This window comes from Perognathus longimembris, chromosome 7 (genome assembly GCF_023159225.1).
Source record: "Perognathus longimembris pacificus isolate PPM17 chromosome 7, ASM2315922v1, whole genome shotgun sequence".
In the NCBI taxonomy this organism is placed as follows: domain Eukaryota; kingdom Metazoa; phylum Chordata; class Mammalia; order Rodentia; family Heteromyidae; genus Perognathus; species Perognathus longimembris.
Window position 1 is genome coordinate 20,704,866 of NC_063167.1, and position 21,279 is coordinate 20,726,144.

A 21,279-nucleotide genomic window follows, 5' to 3' on the forward strand; every position below is an offset into this window, starting at 1 on the left:
GCCACTTTTGGCTTTTTCTATATATGTGGTGCTAAGGAATCAAACCCAGGGCTTCATGCATGCAAGGCAAGCACTCTACCGCTAAGCCTCATTCCCAGCCCCTTAAAAATTTTTATGAAGATGTTCTTACTTCATGGTTAGGAATCCACCAGCAGAGGGCTAGATACTGGTGACTCATGCCTGAAAGCCTAGCTACTTGGAAGGTGAGAATGGAAGGACTGCAGTTTGAGGCCAGCCCTGGTGGGACTAGTTCAAGAGGTCACTTCTTTACCCACAGTTGGGCACAGCAGTGTGTCTGTCATCCCAAGCTACATGGGAGGCTGAGACTGGGAGGATCATAGTACCAGGATAGACTGGTCAGTAAATTGCCCATATGGAGGGCAAGACCTTATTTTAAAAATAACCTGTGTAAAACAGAGTAGGAGGGGCTGCTCAGTGGAATTGACTCAGCACATACACAAAACAAAACAAAAAAAACTGACAAAATAGAAACCACTACCAAAAGAATTCACAGTGCATGAGGTTCATAACTGGGCCACGTGGCATGCCTTTGTCCTGTCAGTTCATTTTCAAACTACTAATCCTAGGGATCAAAACCCAGACCAATCTGTGTGTGTATACGTATGTGTGTATGCGCACACACACACACAATCCAATAGCTTGAACTCAGGACCTGGATGCTGTCCTTGAGCTTTTGTGCTTATAGCTGGTGTTCTACCACTTTGAACCACAGCACCATTTCTAGTGTTTTGGTGGTTAATTGGAGATAAGAGTCTCACAGATTTTCCTGCCTGGGCTGGCTATGAACTGCAATCCTCAGATCTCAGCCTCCTGTGTGAGCCACCAGTGCCTGCTTTGGACCAATTTTTTTTTAATGAGAAAGCACTGGTAAAACAAATGTCTATACTATTTATTCCTCTGGAATTCAATCACGTATCAACTTCAGAGCTGAGCAGATATTACTCTTCAGGTATGGATAAAGATGATTTGTGAAAATATCTTGACACAAAAGTACATCAGCAGTTAGAAAATTTCCCTTAAATATCTATATATTCATTTGAAAAAAGTTTGAATAGCTTTGAGTTTTCTGTACAAAAAAAATCCCCCTTTTGGAATGAATCTTGCTCAACAGTAAAGGAATTTAGAGGACTGAGAAAAGTCTAATATATGAATAGCCAGAAGGGTTGTCAGTAAAACCACCTTTTTCTCTTTTTAAGTTGTAAACATATAAGCCTAATTTATGTGATATTTTCCTCTGCCTTTTTCTATTTTAAATATGCATAGAAGCAAATGCATACTTCTACAGTCCACTTCACTCTTACCACTGAACGTTCTCTAGAGTGATTTTCTAGCATTTGAATGCTTCTAGTAATGTGGGAACTCACTACCAACAAAGTACTTTGTTGTTACCTCAAATAATACAATCATTCCTTATAATGAACTAAATCTGTCTTCCTGTTAATTTCATCCCATTCATCCTGGTTCTGTTTCTTAGGACCACAGAGACTGGTGCCAAAATGCAGACTTTAACCTGAATTAGAGACTGCTTTCTATCAGAGAGAATTATGGCATGTCTTGATCTCTATTTCACCAGGCTGCAAAATGAGGATTTAAACACCTACCTTTCTGTGGTGCTATGAGCAGCAGGGCAGGCAGTGCTAACCTCCTGGAAATGCCCAAGCAATGCTCCAGGGGTCAGGAATGGGGCCACTTCTACCCTTTCAACTACTTGTGGAGAACTGCGAGAGTTCAGTCATCCTACACCTTCTTTGACTATATTCTGTCAGGTATCCAGTCATTACTAATCATCTAGAGATCTAGTTGGCGTGTGTGTGTGTGTGTGTGTGTGCGCGCGCACGCGCGTGTGTGTGTGTGTGTGCCAGTACTGGCTGGGGCTTCTACTCAGGGTCTAGGCATTGTCCCTTAGTTTTTTTCTCTCAAAGACAGTGCTGTACCAAATGAGCCATAACTCCACTTCCAGCTTTTTGGTGGCTAACTGGAAAACAGTCTCAGAACTTGGTTGCCTTCTGAGTAATCAGGATTTCAGTTGAGTCACTGGCACTTGGCTCATTTTGTTTTAGTATTTACTTATCTTAAGGAAGGGTGTTGCTAAATTGCCTAGTCTCACTTTTAGTGACTACACCTCTCTAGTACATGGGTAACAAGTGTATGCCAATCTCCAGGTGTTTGCTTTAAAGAGTCACACAGGTAGAGGAAAGTAATTCCCCTGGTTTGGTGTATAATGCCTCTAGTATTAACAGAACTAAAATGGAATTAATCCATTCTCCTCTGAATTCTAGGATCACCCTTGCCTTTCACGGGCACTCATCACCAAGCACTTCCTGATGATCCTGTCCCCTCTGGGGGCCTTTAGGCCTCTCATACCCCATGCTTCTCCTCATCTCTCCTGTGCCTGTTAATGCACCTTGTAAGACAAGGAGCCTGTGTCTTGAGATTGGATTCTTTCAATATGTCGGTACCAGTTGTAAGGCTACTACCAACTCAGTGTTTACCTCTGGGAAGCAGAGACCTTTTGGAATCTGAGTTTTTAAAAAAAAGGAATTTAAGACAGAGGACAAACTAATAAACCTTTTCCTCCCAACATTAGAAGCTTCAGTCCATTATAATCCTGGGGCAGATTACAGGAGGAATCCAATGGGTAGAGGGAAGCTGCTCTGAAATAAAGGTTGGTGGTTGTTTTGCTTTACAGTTGTCTTAAGGGCCAAGAGCTCATCATCTGCTTTATTAACAAAGGAGTCTGGGCTATTTCTGGAATAACTAAAGTCTCACCCCCTGCCAAGCTCAGCACATTGAGATTAATTTTATCTGCTCTCCCAGTCTCCCAGACTGCTTTTCTGCCAGCTTGGGGGAAAGCAGCTTAAACAGTGAAACCTGCAGAAACTTGCCCTGCAGGCCCCGAGGCCAGAGAAAAGAGACAAAGAAATACTCTGTCTGGAATTCCATTCCTTACTTAATTCTCTAGACCATTCTCTCCAGACTGGGAGTGCAGGGGGGATTCCCACAGGTCTCAAATGCCTCTCACAGTTGGGTACCTGAACAGTGGGGGGAGAACATGCTTAGCTGGAGGGACAGAAGAGGAAGGTAAGCCACATTAACTTGCCTTTAACTGCAGCTGACCACAAAGGGTCGGGTATTTGGGTCAGAACAAAACAGTACACCTGCTAGGGAGTGTTCACCAAACACATGTTCAACCTTTAGGTTGCTCCCCAATTCTGGCCTTTATTCATAGGTTCGGGCAGAAACAGCCTGCAGGATAAAAAAAGAAGTACCACTCCATGGTCTTCTCTATGCTCCCATCTGTGAAACTATCTGCCTTGGAGCTGGTTACCTCTGCTAAGCAGAGCAGACGGCTGTAATATACTCAGTCACCTTTATGCCTCTAGGGGCTGACTTGGTGTCTAAGATATGACAGATACTTGGTTAAATCAGAATACAAAGAACCCACAGATGTAAGCCTCCACCATTAACATAGAGTTCAGGTTTCTCAAGCATCAAAACAAGAACTTGGCACAGAGATTTGTGAATTGCTTTCTGAAGCTATAATGGATGATTTGAAAGAGGCTTGGTTTGTGTCTTTCTACAGGAGTGGCAATTCTGAGGACCTAACTAAAATAATAAGTATTCTTTGGTCCACTTCTTCCTGAGTAAAGGTTTCCTCAGCAGAGGGGTAATACAGCACAAAATCTGACCCTGAAGGCTGGAGGGTAGCCCCAGATACAGTATCTGGAGTTATGTATGTCAGATCCAAGAACTTGGCGCAGCAGAATAAACTCTAAAGGCTGAAGCAGGGAGATGCCTAGAAAAGTGGCCTGCCATCAGGACCCTTGGTAGGCTTCCACAGAGTCTGAGAGCCCCAGCCAGTAGAAGATATAGGTCAAGCTGGTCCAGCTATATGCAAAATCTGACCACTGTGGAACCAATTCTGATGTTCTTTACAAGCCCAGATAGGACACATACCATCCGTTAATGGGGAATGTGGCTTAGTACTTACTGTATTTGCCAGGGGCAACTCAGATGTCTAGTGCTGTTTGCTTTGACTGTGGAGTAAACAAATGACACAAACAACATGCCATGTTTCTACTTCCACCCCAGGTCAATGGCCAACTTCCATTTTCTCTAGATGTGAGAAGGGAGTGTTTTCATTTAAGACATCTAACTATTCTTGATTGCCTGCAAGACAGAGCTAGTTTAAAAAAAAAAAAAAAAAGGAACATGATGATAAGATGGATTTTTCTTTTCTGATTAACAAAGCCACCTAAGAAAGAAGACTCACCAGGCTCCTGGCACTGAGGTTGGCTGTGTCTCAACTTGCAGGCCAAGTGAGGGACAGGGTGGCCAAAGCAGGGACAACAGGGGTCCTAAAAAACCTGTTCCACAGACTCTGAGTAGGACTGCTAAGTGATGCCTGACATCCAGGAGATGATAGCCAGTTTAAAGTGTACCTGGTCCTAGCAGTTGGCTGTCCTGCAGGACAGTGAGTGGAAGGCAAGTATCTAGGTATCACCCTTTACAAACTCTTTAGTCATATCTGAAAGTGGGGCTCTCAATATTTCTAAAGTACCAATTTACTGATATCCTTCCCGTTCCCAGGATTGGGCAGGAAAAGTACATGGGATAAGGGAGCAGTATAGAAGCCATAACAGACCTCAGAGTCTATCAGTTAGTCATTTGGATAACAATCTTTTTTAAAAAAATGCAAGTGTAGCATGTAGTCATTCACACCTAGAAGTGAACCAATTCTTGGTAAGTACCACAAAAGGGTGGGAGTAGGCATGATGGGGTCTAGACTGCCCAGGATTGTAGTCAGAAGGGCCCAACTCTAAGCTCATTTTTTTGGGGGGGGGGTGGGGGGGTGAGGGGAAAAGCAACTTGGGCTTCATCCCAGGTCACAAAGGCAGTCAGGAAAAGAACCCTCCTGGGCTTTAGATTTCCCTGGGCAGGCAGCCCAAGTGGAGCAGTGAGGGAGGGCTGAGCTTTGACTGGTCATGGAACTGCATGAGGGTACCTGGAAAAAGCTGGGAGAAAGGGGAAACTACACCCTGGGACAAGGGGAAGCCATGGTAGTCTAGGGCTTTCAGGTTGGGAAGGACTATGACTTAGAGGACCGATTTCCAAATAGGATTCCTGGGCCAGGAAGAAAAGCATTCATGAGAATAGCTAATCAGAACCTACAACCTAGGTTCAGTATTTCAAGACACCTAAAAAGAAATAGCACATGTGCCTTCAATAGGGCCAAACATGCCAGGTTTCTTTCCCCACCAATTTTTAAAGACTAAACTTATGCTCTACACTTGCATCTCTCATGTGAACTGTACATGCTATAAGGTTGCACTTTAGAATGAAGGAGACACTGAATGCAATTTGGAAGATAGTATCTTCTGAAATATACACCAAAGGAATTCCTAGTGGTTGGAAATTTGCAGGTCTCTCTCAACCCTGGGGTCCTGTGAGGACCAGAAGGAACCCAAGAATCAGTGCCAAATGTTACATCCTTTTCAATTCTGCTAAGGACAGAGCTGTTAGACTTGTAAGGCTTCTTTGCCGGGAGGACACAGGCACCACAATTAGCCTTGGAGCACCTCCCTCAGCACTGCCAACAGCAGCAGCTGCTCTGAAGAACCTCTCCAGAGAGAAAGGAAGAAAAGTCACAGGTTGATCCCTGGAGGCATTCTGCCCAGCACAGTGGTAAGCTTTCCAAGCATGAGGTGAGGCCCTGGATCTACACCCACCTTCCTTGTTGGCAGATCCAGAGAGCCATTGAGCTAGGTGCCCTTAGTGTCACTGTAGACGACTATGTCAAGTCTGCATTAGCAGGGCTGGAGAACAAGCATGCTTCTGCAGTCTTAGGCATCAGGGCTGAGTACTTCTGGCTAAGGTGCCTCTTGGGGAGGCTGGCTCCTCCCTTGCTGGCAGCTATTACCATACAGCTTTCATGCTGTCTCATAGGACATAGGCAAAGAGGGCCCTACTGACTCACCCACAATCCCCAGCTCAACTGTACATAAGCTGAATTATAAACAGTTGAATGACTTTCCAAGCTGCCACCTCCAGTCGAGGGAAGAAATCAATGGAGTGAACAGCCAGCTGCCTTCCCCTGTGCTGCTTCATGTAGGCTTTCCACACAAGGCAACTGCTTCTGGCCTACAGGCTGAGTACCCAAAATGTGATGAAGGTCCTCTGCAGGACCACAGGGTGACTTTAAACAGGTCAGTGTACCAGGAATGACAGCTAGCCCTGGATACAGGATCTCAAGGCCTCACCAGAGTTCTGCTTAGCACTGGCAATAGATGCCAGTATCTAATGCCAAGCCCAGGGCTCCCAGGTAGTTTCACATCACAGTGCTCTGGCAGATGCTGATTTCTAACAGCAACAGGGGAGAAGCTCTTCAGAGATACCAATCTCAGGAACTGCAAAGAACTGCAATGTGGGAAGAACATGGGCTGCAGAAGTCAGATTTGGGTCATATTCTGGCTCCATCCACGATGACCTGTGGGCTTCAATCACTTAGTACCTGCTCAGTTTCAGTTTCTCTACCCATAAGAACAAGGGGTCCGGCAAGGTTACAGTTAGTATTAGTTTATCTATATGAAATGCTGGTCCTGAATACTTGAGGCAGTGCTACATGGGATCAGAAAAACCCTAGGCTTAAATCTCAGCTTGTCATGGTAGTAAGTTACTCTGGGCCTCAATCTCCTTACCTATACTGGCTGTAGTGAAATGATTACATAAGATCATGGAGCACAACAAAGTGGAAGCAGCCCTCACCTCACTCTCACTGAGGCTGGCCTTTTCCAGCCAGAGCCCAAATGGAAGCATTGGCTCAAGATTTTGGTCTACTCAAGGTGTCATCTTGAGATCAGGTTTCAGGACTCTGACAAAGTCTGCAAGACAACAGAAATGCTTCTGTGCTTCAGCCACAGGTATTGACCCAAAGGACAAGATAAACACTAGATTACCTTTCTATGCAAAGCTTTCATAAAGGGTCTTGGTGTCACCAAGTAGACAGGGCAGAAGAACCCCAGAAACAAGAAAGAATGAGGTGACTTTAAGACAAATAAAAAGAGGAACTACTTGGTACCAAGGAAAGAGTAAGTTTATGGAACTTGTACTATCAGCTGGTGATTTAGCATGCAAAATGAAATCAGTTTACAAGGCTAAAGATAAATTCACGGAAGATGAATATGAATTTCTGACAGTTTACAAAAAGAAATCCAGAAATGTTTAGTAACTGTCCTAATTATTTTTAGGCTGATAACAAGGAAGAACGACCTGTTTTTTTCTTGATGGTTTTTTTGTTTTGGCTTTTCAGTATTGTAGTGTGGTTCTGAAGAATCGAACCCAGGGCTTCATGTATATGAGGCAAGCACTTTACCACTAGGCCATATTCCTAGCCCCATTTTTTTCTTATTACCAACCATAGGATCACCACTATGTATTAGGTAAATGGTGCTGGGGGTGAGTGAGGGGTGTAGAGAGGGAGGAAGGGCACCAAGTCTCAGCTGTCTGACCCAGATGATACTCACCTTGCAAACCAATCCTCTGACTGTTTTGTTACCCCTTTCTTCATGTGATCATTGTCTAAGCTTTCAGTCACCCCATTTGCTACCAGTCAACGGACAAATTAACACAGATTACAGAAGGCCTGGAAAAGTAGATTTGACTTTTTTTTTTTTTAAGTAACTGTTTTGACAAGGCTGTTCTATATGCTAGGCTAGTGGTCTGTCATTGAGCTATAACCCAATACTTTAAGCATTTTTTTTTTCTTTTTGGTGGTACTGGGGTGTAGGTTAGGCAGGCATTCGAACACTTGAGCCATGATGCTTCCCAACTCTATTTTATTTTAACTGAAAGTGTGACTTGCTTCAGTTGTTTCCAATGCCTTAATATAGCTGTGTTGCTTTGGGCCACATCTGGATGTCTTCAAATATACTAAAGATATCAGTAACTAGAAATAATTACACAGTATTTAAGATATAATAGCCATGCAGCAGGAGCTTTAAAAATAACTTAGTGGTCATGAAATTTCATTTTCTTGCCAATAGTTCCAAATGTAAGGCATCAGCCTGGTTCTCTTAATTTACTTCAGAGGACTTAGTGACGGCATGGCATCTAACAGTCAACTCTTCCTAACAGAAATGACAATAAACTTCACTGCTAATAAACCATCCTGGAAACAGACATTTGCTTGACTTGATGTAAAAATATCAAACTGCGACTCTCCTCAACATCTGGATTCATCTCAGAACACTGGCAATCTGTGATTACTGCAGTCATTTCTTTAGCAGATGTAGAAAGAATGTTCTTTTCTTTGGTGCCAAGCTGAATTAAATACTACTTAGAAATTGAAAAGATAGAGAAGCACGTCTTTTTCTACTATCTATAAATAGCTTGGAAGGGGAAGAGTAACTAATACTATGTTGGCCTAGATAGCCTTACAATGAATCCCACAGTTAGACTTTATTATTGCAATGTGCCATGTTTCCTGCTAAGCCACTACCTTCATAGCTCTTGGTTAATTATAAAACAGCTCATTTCTTGAGCATGTCAGTTACACCCTACTTTCATTACTAAAAGGGAAAAAATTCCAGATTTCTAAGGGCACTGTCTGGCATAGGCAAATGATTGTTATTTTCCTAACGATTTCCCAAATATCCATGATGCAAAGCAGAATGAAGGATGACTGCCTCTGAATTATCTTTACAAATATCAAATCAGTGTTTTGATGTAGCTAGTAATTCAAAATGAAAAAATTTAAATGCCAGTGCTTAATATGAAGCCTACACCTATTTGATTTATAAAGTTATCTTAAAGAGCACATTAAAAATACAGAAAACATATTCAAATGGTGATTCGTGGTATAGTATTAACTGTGCCACACAAACATTTCAAACATAAATCTAACCATGTTCAGACTTCTACCTTGAAGGTAGTCCAGCTTTGAGTCTAAGTTCCAAAGAGAGGGCCACTGATACATAGCCTCACAGAGTTGACTAAGTAACAGCAGTCCTCACTTTGCTTTTGCATAGGAAAGGGGCCCAATGGAGAGATGGGGAGGGACAGACAGACGGCTCAGACACAGTACACAAGAGCTTCCTAACCATGGAAAAACCATTTTCATTTCAACTTCAAAATGGCACAAAGCCAAGGAAATGAAAGCAGGAATCATCACTTAGGAAAATCACTTATTCTTACATTCCTGCTCTCACCTCCTGTAGGCATACCTTCACTATATATATATATATATATATGTATGTATATATATATTTTAGTGAGTATGACATGTCTGGAGTTTAAATACTGGACAGTGGGGAGAACTTTAATGTAACTTGCACCCACTTGAGGCAGGAAAAGGGCCCTTGGTGATTTCATACTAAAGCAGTAGGACCAGAACTGGAACCACCATCTTATTCCCTGGATTTTAACATTCATTTCGTTTTAGTTTATTAATCCATGATAGCTGGAAGAAAAGGACTCATGGGAGTTAGGTGAGCTTTATTGGACAAATGGGTACTGAATATCTAGCATGAGGCCCACAGGAGCACAGGAACCCAAGGGAGCACAGAGACCTAGAGGAAGATTATAAGGCAGTTAAGACTTCCTCTTTGTACCTTCAAACAGAGAAATACAGCGATAAAAGGAATTCTTGAGCACACAGAAATTCCTAATTTGGAGACAGTAATTATTTTTCCTTTGTGTGTATGTTTCCTTGAAAATACTACCTTTGTAAGAATATGTAATACTAGAGACAAGAACAGTCTTATAAGAGCTACCAATTGACTCTTCATTTATTCTCCTCCCTCTTGAAAGATCAGGACTAAAGGGTCTGAAACAGGAAATGAGTAAGCCAGGAAAAAGGATGTGGTCTGAAAAAAGAGTGGATTCTGGACTAAGCCAAGGCAAGTTAACAGGCACAGGGTCAGGGCTGGGGGAAGGGGTCTGGCTAGCAGGAAAAGGAACCTCAGGGTCAGTCAGCATAGACTAGAAAGCCAAAGACAGGCTGAAGAACAGAGCAACTCCTTCTGTTGTGCCTCCAAAGAATACAGAGAATGCAGAGGCAATGACCAAAGGACTCTTACTGCAGCAGAAGGAAGAAGGTTGCAGTTTTCTTCTCAGGAAGTAAAGACAAGCCTAGAAACAGACTTTGGTGGGGCAGAAGCAGATCTCATGTGATAGTGCCTGGAAAGGGCAGATGCCAAAAGAGCACCACTCCTTATCTACCAGACCCTCTGTGGATCAAGCTCCCCCTTGTCCCACCTTGCAGAGGGCTGAAATTTAGGTGCAGATATTAACAGGGTTTATAAGCTGACTCACATGTGAATATTCCCAAACAATTCAGATGTTGGAGGATATCTGTTAAAATTACTTTTATGGCCAGGTGCCAGTGGTTCACGCCTGTAATCCTACTCAGAGGGCTGAGATCTCAGGATCCTGGTTCAAAGCCAGCCAGGGCAGAAAATTTCGCCCGTGAGACCCCCTTATCTCCAATTAACTACCAAAAAAGTCAGAAAAGGAGCTGTGGCTCAAATGGTAGGTCACTAGCCTGAGCAAAAAGCTCACACCCAGACCCAGGGTTCAAGCCCCAGGACCAGCACGCATGCCGTGCATGTATACACCTCCCCACACCCACACCCACTACTACTACTGCTTGTATGAAATTCTCCACTGGGCTTAGGACAGTGCTTTACCTAAAACAGTAGGTAACGAAAGTTTGCTACATCTAACTGAATGAAACACTCTTGCTTTGCTGGGCCAGTATATTAACATTCAAGACAAAAATTCTAAGCCAAGCACTGGTGGCTCATGCTGGTAATCCTAGTTAGTCAGGAGGCTAAGAGCTGAGGATCACAGTTCAAAGCCAGCCAGGCAGGAAAGTCCATGAGATTCTTTATCTTCAATTAACCACCTGAAAACCAGAAGTGGCACTATGGCTCAAAGTTGCAGAGCACTACTAGCCTTGAGCAAAAAACAGCTCTAGGACAGGCCTCCAGGCCCTGAGTTCAGGCCCCATGTCCAACGTAGACAAATTCTAGAGTCAGAATAGTGAATGAAGCTCAACATCTCCTGTAATCCAAACCTAAATCCTAATCGTCAAGCACAGCCACACAGGTCTACTGTCCTGTGCAGGGGAAGAGAGATGAGGCAGGAGCAGAGGGTGCAGAAATACAGAAAAGAGAAGGAATTTCTTTGCTTCCTTGGCCTCTAAGGGCTCATGCTGACCTAGAAATCCTGGCAGTTCCAACATTTGGGTTGACTCAGGAGGGGAAGGAAAATCCCAGGTGAATGATAATTGGATTACTCAGTATGCTCCCAGGTCAAAGGGCTGGAAAAGGCCAGGACAGCGGGGGTCTGGTCCAGTGAAAGTGAAATTATTTTTTTTAACCCCAAATTGAGACACTTGGGCTTTTAAAGACAGTGGGCCAGAATCACTTAAGTTGAAGTTGTCCTAGAAAACTTTGGGACATATGGTGGATTTAGGTTGGTAGTTTATTTCACAAGGAATCCGCTGAGCCCAATATGCTAATGGAGGGGATTAAGGATCAAGGATGGGAAAAATCAGAGGGAGAAAGCTGTCATTGATTTGTTAAGGAGGAAAAAGAAAAGATGCTCTGTAGATGGCACAATCAGGTAAACTTTGTAGTTTGCAGTGGTAAGGAGTGTGGATCAGAACTGAAAGTACGTTAGTAAAAATCTGTCCAGCCAGCAAGGGTGGGGGTAGGGTGGAGGGAGGGTCTCAGTGGCACGAAGCAGCATCCCACAACGTGGGTGGGAGGCAGGGGCTTGGGAATTCAGACTGTGGCTTCCCCACCAGTTGGAATTCAGGCCTAGGGCAATGATCTCTCACGCTGTGGAGTCCGACTTAAAGAACCAATAAATGCAGCATACCCACATTTGGCAAGAAGGGAAAACGCTCTTCTAAAAACGGTAGGGGACGAGCCCAGAACGGCTTGTCTCCTTCCAGCCAATAAAAGTCTCCAAAGGCTGAACTAGATCAAGAACAAAACTCTAGCGAGGGCACAGGGAACGTCTGCTCCGCGGGAAGCGCGGCGGATGCCGGCGGTGCCGTCTCGGGGGCCGCCGGTCCGGAGGCCGCGCTCACGGGCGGCCTTACGGCGCCGCGCCGCGCGGGGCGGGGGCGTGAGGGGACGAGGGCGCACGGAGGCGCGGCGGCTCTCGGGAGATGGCGGCGGCTCCCGGGCACCTCCCCGGCGCCCAGAGGGCGAGCGCCGCGGCTGGCACCGCCTGGCAGCCGACTAGGCCGCCGCGCGCGGCCTGGAGGGCGGCGCCCGGCTTCCTGCGCGGCCCCGGCCCTCCGGAGAGCACCCCTCCCCCGCCCCGGCACTGACCTGTCCAGGGCCCGGCTGGGCCTGGCCGGGCGGGGCCTACGCAGCCCCTCGGCCCGGCGCCGCCTCGCAAGGGGTCCCGGGCCCGGGCGGGCCGCCTCCTCTCGGCCGGGAGCCTCCGAGCCGGGGCCCGGGGCTGCCGCGGCGCATCCGACCGCAGCGGCCTGGCCGGCCTCGACAAAGGGCGACGGGGGCGCTGGCCCGGGCGGGGGCGCGAGGCCGGGCGGGGGCGCGGGCGGCGGCCGGGCTGCGCGCGCGGCAGGCGCTCAAGGGCTGCAGCGCCGCGGAGACAATGCGGCGCGTCCGGGACGGCTCCCGGGCCGCCTCCGCCGGGGCGGGGCGAGGGCGGGGCCGGGCCGGCGGCGGGGCGGAGCGGGCGGCGGACGCGGGCCGCGCGCTTCCTTTGTGCGCCGGGGCCCCGCCCCGCGGCCTCCGGAAGGCGCGGCGGGGGCGCGGGGCGCCGACTCCCCGGGCGAGCGCGGTCGGCCTGGCCCGCACCATCTCCGCCGGCGGGCTCCGGTGACGCTGGCCTCGGCGCCTCGCTAGCTGGGGCCTCCGGGGCTCGCCTCGCCTCGTAATGACGACCCCCAGTAATTGAGGGTTAGTGTGTGTCAGGGCACCCTCTCGGCACTGCCCACAGCAGCCCTCCAAGGGGTCATTATCCTCCCCACTGGGAACAGAGGCTCAGAGGTGAAGTAATGACCGGAGGGACCCGTCCTATCCTACCTCCATAAAGGGCGTAATCCCCACCCGTTAGTTTTAATGGGAGGGTTAACTGACCTACAAATTGCCAGCAGTGCCTGGCGCCCAGTGGGAGCCCAATAAAGGTTGGGTTTTGTTTTGTTTTTTTCCCCCCAAACACACCGGTTTAACCTGAGTTGTTCTAGCAAGGAACACGCTGGGAGGCGTGGGGTCCACGGGATGTGGCGCAGTTCTCTCCCCCAGGAGCCGATTTGCAGACCACTGGGAACCCCTATTCCCGCCTCCCCCATGACCTCTCTCTCCAGCATCTCCCCATTCCTTGCTTTTCTCCGCACTCATTCTCGCTTGTTTTGGCATTCATTCTCTAGTTTCCTCTCTGTTTCTCGGGACCACCTTCAACCCTTTGTGTTTCTAAGTCTTACCTTTATTTGCTATTTCCTGAACGTTTACGTTCTCTTTCCTCTCCCCTCCCTCTTTGGTATTTCCCATGTTTTCAAATCTCCTTTTTGTTAATATTCACATCCCCTACCCTCTCTGCCTCTGCATTTCTTACACTTACGATCTGTTTTAAAATAAGCTAACAGGGATAGAATCCTGGCGTTCTCTCCACTCCCCAACCTGCCTGCACTTGCAGCTATGCACTTGGCTTCTACTGCCCTGTTTGTAATGCTGGGTCCCCAGCTATGCACCGCCAGCTCCTACCTAGCCTTCACTGTCAGACTCAAGAACAGCAGCTAGTGAACTTTTTCTCTAAGGGATCGGAAACTACCTTAGATCTTACCAGTCACATGATATCTGCCCCAAACACTAGGGTATGAAAGTAGCCACAGAGTGTACATGAATGAACTTCACTTTGAACATCAAAATTTGACTCTTGTAGCATTTTCATCTATCCTGTAACAGGACTGCCCTGATCACTGAAATCATCATTATCTTGTAAGATGAGAAACACTGGCAAGTTGATGGATGTAGCCCTGGGGCTTTGTGCTGCTTCCTCCTAGAAATCTATTCCAGTAATCTCCACTTGACAGTGACATTTCCTTTTGTAAAGCACTACCAAAGATCCACCTATGGCATTCATCACATTGTAGCTTTTCTTATAGTTTCCTGCATGGTTTTCATCTTTCTCGGGAGACTGTAATCTCCTTGAAGGTAGGTACAGACCTTATTTCTCTCTATAATTAGCTCCTGCCCCAGGGTGCTTTGCATAGAGTTGGCATTCAAAACATATATACAGAACACATGGCCAGTTACGTCTCCAGTGCCTAGCAATTATTTCCACTGCAAAGTGACTTCTCTCAAGAGATAGGACCTCAGGAGCAGGGTGTTTGCTCTATGTTGACCACCTTGACTAAATTGCAGGAAGATTTTGATGGCTTTCTGGGCAAGATAGGAAATAGAAGGCGTATGACAGTTCACTCAGGTGTGGTTGGAAAACAACATTTGAACAAAGGATGTTGAGGAAAATATACTGTGTAAGTGAGGGAGTGTCCACGTTGAGCAGAGGAGTTAGTATAATGAGTAACAGATATAAGAGGTAGATAACAGACATAAGAGATTCCTGTCTCACTTCTTATTGTCTCTGTGCCTTATACGCTCATCTTTAAAGTGGGTATTCAAAGTTCCTACCTTAGATGGTTATTGTCAGGAGTAACTGGAGAAATACACGTAAAGCCTGACAGAGTTTGATGAATGTTAGCTATTTACCATTTCTTCTTAGGCTGGAACTAGGGTCTAAATTCATAAGATAACATCTAGCAGATATAAGCAATTGTATTTTGATTAACATATAAATTGTACAAGTTTGAGAATGAGAAGACTGAACAAGGTAGCAGTTCATGTAAAAAGAAATTCCCACATCAAAACTAAACCTAGTACTTTGGAATTAAGTTGACACAGTACTCTGGGAACCCAGAGCACCATTCCCATGGGCTAGAAGAATTATGTGGGGTGATAAGTACAGAAGTGTGTTGAGGTATGGGAACAGAAGTGGTTACAATAGGGGCCAGAGCGAAGCCAGGACTCTGCCCTTTCATAACTGTGTGACCTGGAGCTTCCCCAGGCTTTTGTTCCCTCTACGGATGATGGGAATAATACTTACCTATCGAGATCATGCGTAAGGATATAGAGTAGTGCTCCACACATAATAGTGTTCAACAAATTTTCAGTTCCTCCTTTCTACTTCCTATGGATCTAGGAAACACTCCTGCCTTATAAACATTAATAGCTTTTTATATTTTGAATTAAGGTGATTAATTTGAAGGGTCACACCATAGGAGAATTAGTGAAAAGGTAGAATGTGTATAGACAAGCCTGGTCAAAATGATGGGAATGTGGCTTTTGTTATGCCAGCTCCCTCCACAATGAAGAAAGGCCTTTCTTTAGCATAGAAGGTGGCTGTCTGTTGTGTCTGTGTCTGTCTATCTGTCTTTCTCCTGTTATGGGAAAGAGATGCTAGAGACATGACAACTGTCTACAGAGTATTTACGAGGCAGACTCTGTTACATTTCACAAGACAGAATCATGACCAATGGTGGCCAAATTCTAGAATATTAGAAGGTTTTGCTTAATTAGCAGAGCAACTTTCTGATGACCAATTTCACATGAAATGGTCTGCTTTTCTTTTTTTCCTCTCTTGCAGTGCTAGGGATTGAACCCAGGGCCCCATACACGCCAGGCAAGTACCTTCTGACACCCCAGCCCTTAAGCTGCTTTTCAAAATGGTGAGCCTTTATCACTGCAAGAGTACAAAGACAAATGGATGACTTTCTTTCTATCTTTAAGTTTGTCTAGTCTCCTTTGCCTCAGTCCATTCCCCATCCATCCCTTATAGAACAGCAGGACATTGCTCTACCTTGTCTCATTTCTCTTTCAATTTCCAAATTCCTTTTCTCTTTCCTTGCCCACCCCCAGTGGCAGCATATACTTCTATCATGATGGAAACTGCCTTCCTGCACTGCTGGTGGCCTGTGGCTCAGAATGTCACTTAGATTTGAGCCAAGATTGCTGTGCAGACTGGCATGGAAGGGAAGGGAAGCAAATGGATCACTGCGGAGAGCGGAGATACTGCTGTGACTCTCCCACCAGGGTGGAGTGGTCCAGCAGTCTCCACAAACGTAAGCCATGGAGAAGTCCACTTGTAACTCACAGGCAGATGGGAACCCCAGAATTGAGCATAGTTCTCTCAGAGATGCTTTCTGTGAGCTGGGCTAGTTCTGAGTCCCCTTCTGGCTCCTCTGAGGAATTCTCCTTATTTTTGAGATATGGAACTTTTCTTTCAATATTTCCAATTTCAAGAATGCCCTCTCACAGTGAAGAAAAGCACCACAACTGAGTACTGCCTCTGCTCTCAACTTGGCACACACATTTGCATGTATATCCTATCTCAGTGGCTTGTGGGCCTCGGAAAGTACTCAAGAACTTTCAGCTCTGCTTTCTCTACCCTTTTACTCTTATCTCTTCCATGTCCCCTTCCTTTAGCTCATTTCCTTACTTCCCTCCTGCTTTCCGCAACCCAGATTCCTTACTATCTTGCTGTGTTTACCCTCCCATTCTAGACACCAAAGTGAAATGTGTCAGGGGATAGCAAGGGAGCCAGCTCCTCCCCTCCCCCAAGGGCCCTGCTGTGCTGCATAGCTTCATACCGTGAGCTGGGGACTGCTGGATGTTGGGGCTCTTGGGTACAGGCATGCCAGACATGGCAGTAACAATGGCTTGCTGGTGTGGGGATGGGCCTGGCCGAGCCTCGGGTATGCTCTTCTCCCCTGTTCCGGCTTCTTTCCAGTCATCAGGGCCAGACTGGTGGGGCTGCAAGGGACACAGAGAGATTGGGCTTGTCATAAATCACCTCTTTGTTCAAGGGCACTACCGTAGAGTCTGTGGAATGTGGAAAGAAAGCAAGAACTTTATATGATTCACTCATCACTGAGTTTGGCAGAACCCTATCCTCCTCTCCCGTGGGATACCCAGTGGTGACTTCAACACTCATCCCACTGAGAAAGAAACACCTAAATTGTGGCTGCAGGACTGCCTCAGTTGTGGCTCTACTGCTCTCTGCCCATGGGGGTTGGCTTACTCACCACTGGTGAAGCAGGCTGTAGTTGTAAGATGACGGCTGAGGTGTGATGCAGCCTGCGTTGAGAGGTATGGGACATGCCCTCAGGATGTCCATTCTGAGATCCAGCATCTGGTGTGGAAAGGTGGCATTGCTGACTGCTGCCAGGCTTGTGCAGATGGGCAGTGGGACACTGAAGTGGCAGGGTGGGTGCAGCTGGGCCTAGTGGCATGGCATGGGCTTCTGAGCTGGCCTGTGGGGCCAGACTTGGGGGAACTGAGGCAAGTTGGGGCTGGGCTTGGGGCACAGGCCGGGACGGTTGGGGCTGCAGCAGCTGCTGCTGTGGTTGCTGTGCCTGTGGCTGGATCACGAAGTGGGGCTGCAGGTGCTTTGCTGACGGCTGTGGGAGGAGTTGGTGCGGCTGCAGTTGAGCATATGCTGCAGGGGGAAAACCCAGGTTAGACAGCATAGTGGGACCTCATCTGCCATGTCCTTCCCAGACCCAAATAGAAACTACTTCCCAAACTCAGGTCTCCTTTTGTCTCTTCCAGATTTCACCTGCGGTCTGGCAGGGTCAGTGCCAGGGCTCAGCACCCTCTTTCCTGCTCTCCTCCTATGCCAAATGCTGGGCTGTTTGGGCGGTCCTCTCAAAGCCTAATTCCAAACTAACCTCCTCGAGGAACATTTGGCCATTCCAGCTGTTCAGAGAAGCGCTGGATGATTCTAAGTATGCATGTCTCTCTCTCTCTCTCTCTCTCTCTCTCTCTCTCTCTCTCTCTCTCTCTCTCTCTCTCTCTCTCTCATGCCTGCAAAATCGCACTGCCCCCAACTGCCCTGTCCAGCTTTGCATGAACAGTCCTGATGCACACCTTTGGCTCTGCTCAGGTGAGGCCACCTACAGGAAGAGTCAATGGACACAGCAGTCCTCGAAGCCAGCATGAGGCAGATCATTGCTGAACTACCAATTGAGAAAAAAAAAAAAAAAAAAAAAAAAAAAAAAGGAGGTGGGGGGCAGAACCTGAGATCAGCTATTTCACTTATCTCAGCTTTCTAAGAACTAAAAACTGGAAATAATGATGATAACTTCTGCTCAGAAAGTTGGTGTAAGGATGAAATGAAAAGGAAAACACTTGAGAGTAAAATGAGAGAAAAATGACATAATGTCCTAGCTGGGCAGACAGCCATGCTCTATCATTTCTAGCTATTACTATAAATTATTTTGATCTTAGTTTTGGTTCTTAAGGGATCTGGGCTTACCTCTGTCAAAATGTTTCTTGTGGTTGGATTTGCTGTTTCCTATGTATCTTACCTTCCAGATCAGCAATCTCTTGTGGTCAGATACCATATATCTTTACTCAGAACTTAATCTAATGCCTAGTCCTGATCTGGACTTTCTTTGTTCCCATGTGTTGCTAGCTTTTCTTCCATTCTAACCAGGCTGACTCTTTGAAGTCAGGCTTCTTGTAGTTTTTAGGAATTCCTTAAGCATCTATTTCATGACGTGTGTGTAGTCCTTACTACATATATGTCTAGTGATGCCCAAGTAATCTCAGACTGAGGAAAGCTCAGTGAAATCTGACCTGTTCAGATGCCATCCTCTACAAAGTCTGCAATGCCATGCAAAAACACAAAGGTCCTTAGCTGGATGCTGATTCCTTCCTTCCTTCCTTCCAGCTACCAAAGAAGGATAAAAGCAATTTTGGGTCTCAAGCTAACTTTTATTTTTGCAGTGATCTAAAACTGGTTATTTTTATTGGATCACTAAAGGGAATTTATTTATATGCCACACTATTGGACTGTCTCATTACAAGCACCAGATAAATTTGGAATGCTTATGGTCTTGAGGTTGGTGTATATATTACACCATTATCACTTTTATTCATTTTTTAACATTATTACAGAGATATGGTTTCCATATCATAAATTAACCCATTTTTCAGCTCAGTTAATTTTCACTCAATTTAGCTTAACATTAATAAATTACTGGGGCTGGGGATATGGCCTAGTGGCAAGAGTGCTTGCCTCGTATACATGAGGCCCTGGGTTCAATTCCCCAGCACCACCTATACAGAAAACGGCCAGAAGTGGCTCTGTGGCTCAAGTGGTAGAGTGCTAGCCTTGAGCAAAAAGAAGCCAGGGACAGTGCTCAGGCCCTGAGTCCAAGTCCCAGGACTGGCCAAAAAAAAAATTATTATTTTATTTACTTTATTGTTATAATCAAGCTAATGTTTTTAAAAGATGCCTGATGCTACACGTACAATTTCAAAGTGAGTTAGGAGAGGTACATTCTTCCTTAAATTTTATCTATTTACACACAAGTTTCCAGATGTCTCATCACAGCCCAACATGAGATTCCAGTCAGAATCCAAAGAGCATTGGAAAGAACAGAACGAAGAAGCACTCGATAAGAAAAGCAAAATGGTCCTTCAAGCCGACTGCTGTAATCAGAATACAGAAGGCCCATCGGGTGTTAGTCTGGATGACACTGAATGATGGAATTGGGAAACTTGGTCATTGATATGGGTTGACTGAAATGATTTCATTGACATTAAATGGGTTGGGTTTAAGGTAATGGTAGAGTCTCCCTGGAAGTGGCGAGGAGGCATTTGATAACTATAAATGGACCCTGAAGCCATTCTAAGTTCTGTCTCCTAATTTCACATCAGATAGCTTGGAGCAGTCAATAAAGATTTGTTCACCAGGCAGATTTCACAATTAGACAATTTAAGACAACTCTTGATAAGTTATCTGAGAGATGTCGCAGACATAATACAGGACCCTGTGAGACTCTAGCTGCCAAGATGATATACAATTGAGAGGCATAATCACTGGAAACGCAGTGTCCAGGGACTGCCCATCTGTGATGAGAGCTGAGAGTCATCAGGAAGTTAAGAGGATCAAGGGCCATGCCCTACCACCTGCTGACCATGTGGCTAGAGACAAGGTATTCTTCCTTCTCAGAGCTTCAGAGTGTTTTCAGTGGAAGTAAGAGGTCTGGACTGTAGGATAACCCTTATAGCTCTAGAGCTGTATAATATTTTGCTACAGTAGCAAAATAGTTCTAAACTTCAGGATTTAAAGTAGGAAAAAGACTAAAGAGGGAAAAAGCAGTAAATCTCTAGTGTATAAAGAGCACAGAGAGGGGAAGTTGTAATAGATGTTTGTACTTCCAGCATTTAGGAAACTAAAGCAAGAGAATGGTGAATTTGAGGCCAGCCTGGGCTACATTTGCAACCCTGTTTCAAAATAATTACAGTTAGGTGTAACACATGTTTCTCTTTCTCCAACACTGATAGTTTGGGTCTTACGTATGTTCCAAAGGCTAATGTGTTGAAGGCTGGGCTTCCAGGGTGGAGCTTTGGGGAGATGGTGGAACTTTTAGGAGGTGGGACCTAGTGGGAGGACTTTAGATCATTTTGTTTCCTGAGTATGAGGTAAGCCTTTCTTTAAAATTTTATTTTTTTTGCTCTGCCAAGTGCTTCTATATGATGTGCCGTTTCACTATAGGAACAAGGCCAAACAATTATAGGGAGTCCAAAGTTTTGAGCCCAAATAAACCTTTTTCCTGACAAACTGATTTTTTTTTCACTGACTTATTACAGTGATGGAATGCTAACACACCAAAAATACCTGGAAAGGGAACTATTGACTTCCTGGCCCTCTATTCCTGTGCTTCTCCTTCTATCCCATTCTCTCCCCAACATGTGCTGCTCATGGAAAGCTAGGGACAAATGATGCCACCATACATCCAAGCTGAAAATGCAGGTTTAAATGAGTGCATGTATTTGGGGGGGGAGTAGTCATCAACTTTTTGAGGTTAATAAAAAGCAAAAAACCATTATATAACTCCAGCATTATCCTGGATCAGAAATCTTTTTGTTCAAGTGCCAGGCCCTGAGTTTAAACTCTAGCACTACCAAAAGGAAACAAAAAGAGAATCTATTTGTTTTCTTTTTGTATTGGTATTATAACACCATTTGAAATGATCTTTCTGACCCAGTTTCTTCCTGCTATAATCTATTCTATGGATACTGTGGCGTAATCTAGTACATAGATCCAGTTGTCCAAAGCCTCTAACAGAAATTCAGAATTTCCTTAACTATAAACTAGTCTTTGAGTTTTTTATAATCTCTTTAACCAAGTAGTCTTTACCATCCTCTG

The 21,279-nt window shown here is 45.5% G+C and overlaps 1 protein-coding gene across 3 annotated transcripts in view; it reads right to left on the reverse strand.

Annotated features, from left to right (window-relative positions):
- The window catches only part of Phc2 (polyhomeotic homolog 2), a 96,375-nt gene that overhangs the window by 10,841 nt on the left and 64,255 nt on the right, over positions 1 to 21,279 (reverse strand). For 2 of the 3 annotated variants that reach the window (XM_048350821.1, XM_048350822.1), the window contains exons 8-9: positions 17,144 to 17,556; positions 16,709 to 16,871 (exon numbers count right to left, since the gene is read on the reverse strand). In XM_048350821.1, coding sequence (XP_048206778.1) covers positions 16,709 to 16,871; positions 17,144 to 17,556 — 576 coding nt within the window. Of the gene's footprint in view, positions 1 to 12,365; positions 12,694 to 16,708; positions 16,872 to 17,143; positions 17,557 to 21,279 lie in introns of those variants that run through there. The other variant, XM_048350823.1, reaches the window with a different exon arrangement.